Raw genomic sequence first — 5,127 nt, 5'->3', positions numbered from 1 at the left:
ACAAAAGAAATATTATTATTTTTTATAAGTGATAAATAATTTGTACATTTAATTTAATCATTTAGGAATATATGAATACTTATCTAAAAAGTGAATACGCAAAATAGGCAAAGTTTGATTTTTTAGACTCTCTTTTTTAAAATTTTTGGCCATTTGTCTAGAAATATAATAGTAAAAACAAATTTATATAATATAAAATCACTGAATTTTAATGATAGACATAACTCCCATAAAAAACATTACAACAATTTTTTTTTTTAGTTCTTCACGGTATTATCTAACCTGACAGATCAAAGACCGTTACAGATCGAAACTCCATTTAAGGGTCTGCTATTAGCCAATGAGATGCTGCATGCACGAGTAACAAGATTACTTAAGCGGACGAAACTCCATTTAAGGGTCTGCTGTTAGCCAATGAGATACTGCATGCACAAGTAACAAGATTACTTAAACGGACGAGTGAGCTGATTACTCGACCAACCCAAATTGGTTAGAACATTACTACAATTTATTCACATGGAAAAACACATTGTATTCTTGAGCTAGCTAACTAATACCTACAATTAAGGATCAGTCAAAGTTATTATGGAATGGAAGCAACCATTATAGTTTAATCCAACAGCTTCCATTATTAATAAGGGGTACAAGCACCAAACCAAGTAACACTAACACTTAACAAATATATTACTCAAGATTGCATAGATTCAAACATAAATTTGACTCAGCCATGACATGTTATGTTATAGGAAACATTTCAGGTGCACCGGAAGTACCGGTGCTCCAATTGTTTTAATCATTAATCTAAATTATAAAAAATATATATAATATATATTAATTGAAATCAACGGTTAAAACAACTGGTGCACTGATACTTTCCGGTGCACTTGAAATGTTTCCTATGTTATATATGTTGGATTAGTCCTCCTTTCCCATCAAGGTTAGGAGAAATTTCTTGTAGTCTCCTGAAGTTTCTTTAGCCACTGAATCCTCTAAGTGAACACTGTTTCTCTTATAATAAATCTCTTTGATGTCATTTAAGTCTTTCTCAGCCCTTGTCACAATCACACGTGTCAGTGCATCCTCATTGGTTCCACCTCCTTTCATTGCATTTCGTAGAACCTACATAATTCAAAAATTGAACATAAAAGTTTCTTCATTCTTCTAAAAACAAATGTTTCTAGAGGAGAAAATTAAAAAAAATATATAGTCAAAATAGTAATAAAGAGAGGTAGTTATTGTAAAGTAAACAACTCTTTAAGTTTCTTAAAAAAAATGAATTTGGTTTGTATTTGTATTTCTTATTTTTATTTTTAGTATTTTTATTTTTAAGATTTTATAAAAAAAATAATAAAAAGTATTGTTTTCACTGACTTAAAATTTTAAAATAAAAAAAATACAAATACAGAGCATATATACACATAGGACTGGCAATGGGTAGGATAGGGTTTGGATCCTATCCTAACCCTACCCGTGGGTTGAGAATCTCTCAATCCTAACCCTATCCTACCCGCAGAAATATCAAATTTTTTTAAAGTAAATATAAAATTCAATCATTTCGAATTTTATACATATTAATAACATAAAAAATAAAACACTAATGCTTTAAATTACTAAATTAACTAACTAGTTTTAGTGGTTGTTCACTTATTGTAAGTCATTACATAAGGGAGGTTGTAGGTTCAACTCTCACTTCTTTCACTATATACCTAATTTTTATAAAATATGTGTTATATATGAGGTGCAGGTAGGGTAGGGTAAGGTATACCCTAAACCTGTACCCTACCATACCCGCAGGCATACCCAGACCGTACCCTACCCTACTCGCGGGTCGGGTAGCCTACCCCACTCGAACGGGTTGGACCGAGTTGGGTACCCGCGGGTAGGGTATGAATTGCCAGCCCTATATTCACACTCTATTCTACTAGTCATTTTTCTTAACTCTTATACATATTTAGAATAAAATAGTTCATTTTAAGCACAAGTGATAATATGCTGTTTTCTAAAGAAATAATTTAGAACATAATTGTAAATTGCAATTTAAAATTATGGTGTAGATAATACTTTGAAAAGCTGCCATGCTCTATAATATATAAAAGTTAAATAATATGTGAATTAAAAAAATTAAGAATAAGTATTTTCACCTTTTCATAGTATTTCTTATGATCTTGGATGCAGCGAATAGCTATGTGCACTGCCTTGTGAAAGTCATCAGATGCTTCATCGGACAATTTCTATAGAAAGGAAGAAAAGGGGAAGTAAAAAATAATCTATTTGATTTTCTTTTTCAATGATCTCACCATTACCATTGTTGTCACTTTGGCTTAATACACACATATTAAGAAATTTAAAATAAAAAATTGTTTAAAAAATAAATTTAACAAACTAACCTTATTTAAAAGAAATATCTTATATGAAAAATGCAAAATTTAATTTAATTTTTACTAACATGATAATTAATTTGAGTATAAATAAAACTTAATAATAAATTTCACATATGATGAACATGCAAATAACAAATATTATGAGGCAAAAAAATACAATGAACGAAATAATTTTCTTTAGGTTCCAAGAAGTATGATGCATGGACACGGAGATGGAATATGACATGACACGATACGGGACACGTCGATACCCGAATTTTAAAATCTTATAAGACACGAAAAGTGGGGGACACACATATATATAAAATATAAAGTATTTTTTGAATAAATTGTAATTGTATTTTAATATTTTATTGATATTAAAATATAAATTATTTTTTAAAATTATTTTTAATGTCTTATTTTAATTATATCAAGTATTTAAAATATTTTTTGTTTTAATAAATAATAATATATACTATGTCTAAATTCATTTTAATAATATATGTTAAGAATAAGATTGGACACGTGATGGTATTTAGGTATATCCAAGCGTGTCCAAATTTTTTTTATTTTTTATTAAGACATAATTGAACACAGCAGACATGCGTATCTGACAAGTGTCGGTGAGTGTTGTGTCTGAAATGTGTTCGATACGCGGACACGGCAACTCAGCGAAGTGTCCGTGCTTCATAGGGTTCCAACAATAAAAAATAAAGAAAGAAATAGAACACCTTTTATTTTTGATATTTGGTCAACAATGGTATTTTTTTTTTGGATTATGAATTATTTGGGTGTTAAATTTAAATGTGACACTGTCTAATTTAGGATACCGATTTCTAAAATCGAATCTTTTAATTTCTGAAATCAGATAATTCGATTTCTATCTCAACAAAAATAAAAAATTTAAAAATTTAGACATTTTGATTTATGTACCTTACACAATTTTAAAAACACTAAAAATTACAATATTTAAACATATCACTCGTCTTACTTTCATAGACAAAAAAAAAATAACCTAAATAAAAAAACATGCTAAAAGGTTTTCCGTGTTTAGATGTACCTTGGTAATGGCAATTCCATGGTCATCTCTATAGCGATTGAAAGTTGCAACAAGTTGGATCTTGCTTCTTGTTGTAAGGATTCTTATAACTTCTTCATCTTTGTTACCATTCTTATCTTTTAGTTTTATGGCCTCATGAAGAATATCTGCTTCACTTTGTGCCAACTTTACATTGATCTCATTCCCACCATACCTAAATGAGCTCACCAACCCAACCAATAGCTGCTCAAAATTCATAAAAAAAAAATCACTTAGCAAATTACTCACACAAAAACATCTTTATATAAATATACACGTGAAGTTGATAGATGAGAGCCGTTAGATGGTTTGACTGATTTGACTAAATTTTCATCTAATGACCCTTAATTACCAACTTTACATGAAGTCGACTGCACCTGAATTTTCACCATATAATAATTAAAACAGTAATATATATTATGTTAAGTAATTCAGTCAAACATATTAAACTGCTGTATGCATGCATTATACGAAATTATATAGAAAAAGAAAAAAACTTGCCTGGCGAAGATGGCCGCTAGTATTAGCGGCCACATCTTCTTCCAAGGAATGATGATAACGGTTATGGTAGGTGCGCCTTACGATAAAGAGCTCTTCCGGCGAGAGGGCGCATGCGATTTCGACGATGACGTCATAGTTTCTGTCAGCATGCCTGAGGGCTATATTGGCCAACAATGCATAACGTTCTGAAGGCTCAACTATCCACCGGTACATGGCTCTCTTTTTGGTACAGTTCCCACATAAAACTCATGTCAAGAATAATCCAAAATTTACTCATAAATGTTTTCGTACAAAGATAATGGTGAAAATTCAGGTGCATTCAATTTCACCGTGAAATTGATGGCTAAGAGCCGATAAAATCGATCAACAAAATACTTATTATAGTATTTATTATTGATGATTGATTTATGTATTAATTTTTATTATATTTATCTCTAAAAATCATAAAATCAAAAACATTTTAATAACTAAAGAGGCTTTAATTTCTTCTTTATGTGAAATGAAATGAGCTTCAATAGTAGAATTTGTATATATACCTCAAAGTCACCGGAGAGCTCTGATTCAAGGCGTTTGATGAGATCTTCTTGAAAGAGTTCATAATATGCTTCTCTGATTTTTTGCCTTTGAATTGCATCTCTGTGACCAAGTATTGTTATAATCACTTTTTCATCAGTTCCCCATCCTGTCAATTTCATTTTCTTTTTAACTTTCTTACACATTATTAAATCACACTTTTCAAACATAAATGGGTAATGCTAGGTAGAAAAAAAAAAACAGTGAGAACTTGTCTTATTTAGTATTAATTAATTGTCGCAATAATTAATGAATGCTAAATAAGGCAAGTTATGGCTGTTTTTGGCTGATTTTCTTTGGTTACCAAACATTTCCGTACATAATTAACTAACATGCCTTCATCTATGAATCCATCTTTCTAAAAACATTTTTTTCTTCTTATTATTTATTTATGTGAAAAAAAAAAACTTAAAATCTTATGTGTGAATTAATGATAACAAATAATACAATTTAAAAGAATGAATTAAGATTCTCAATTATAAGATTTTATCTCTTATTTTTTGTATATACATAATTTTTTTTGTCTTACTTTTTGTTATAATACACATTTTGGTATAATTTTTTTTTTATATATATTTTGTGTTAACTCAAGATATTTATGCACCGAATTAT

At 29.4% G+C, this 5,127-nt stretch overlaps 1 protein-coding gene across 1 annotated transcript in view; it reads right to left on the bottom strand.

Moving 5' to 3' along the window:
* LOC107622527 (annexin-like protein RJ4) overlaps window positions 512-5,127 on the bottom strand; it is a 7,074-nt gene continuing 2,458 nt past the window's right edge. Inside the window, exons 2-7 of the mRNA XM_016324458.2 lie at window positions 4,479-4,624; window positions 3,943-4,161; window positions 3,424-3,645; window positions 2,142-2,231; window positions 906-1,119; window positions 512-739 (exon numbers count right to left, since the gene is read on the bottom strand). Of these exons, the coding sequence (XP_016179944.1) occupies window positions 916-1,119; window positions 2,142-2,231; window positions 3,424-3,645; window positions 3,943-4,161; window positions 4,479-4,624 (881 nt within the window). The 3' untranslated portion in view covers window positions 512-739; window positions 906-915. The remainder of the gene's footprint in view (window positions 740-905; window positions 1,120-2,141; window positions 2,232-3,423; window positions 3,646-3,942; window positions 4,162-4,478; window positions 4,625-5,127) is intronic.

This window comes from Arachis ipaensis, chromosome B10 (genome assembly GCF_000816755.2).
Source record: "Arachis ipaensis cultivar K30076 chromosome B10, Araip1.1, whole genome shotgun sequence".
NCBI lineage: Eukaryota > Viridiplantae > Streptophyta > Magnoliopsida > Fabales > Fabaceae > Arachis > Arachis ipaensis.
The sequence above is the reverse complement of the archived record's forward strand: the minus strand, read 5'-3'. Positions and strand labels throughout refer to the sequence as shown.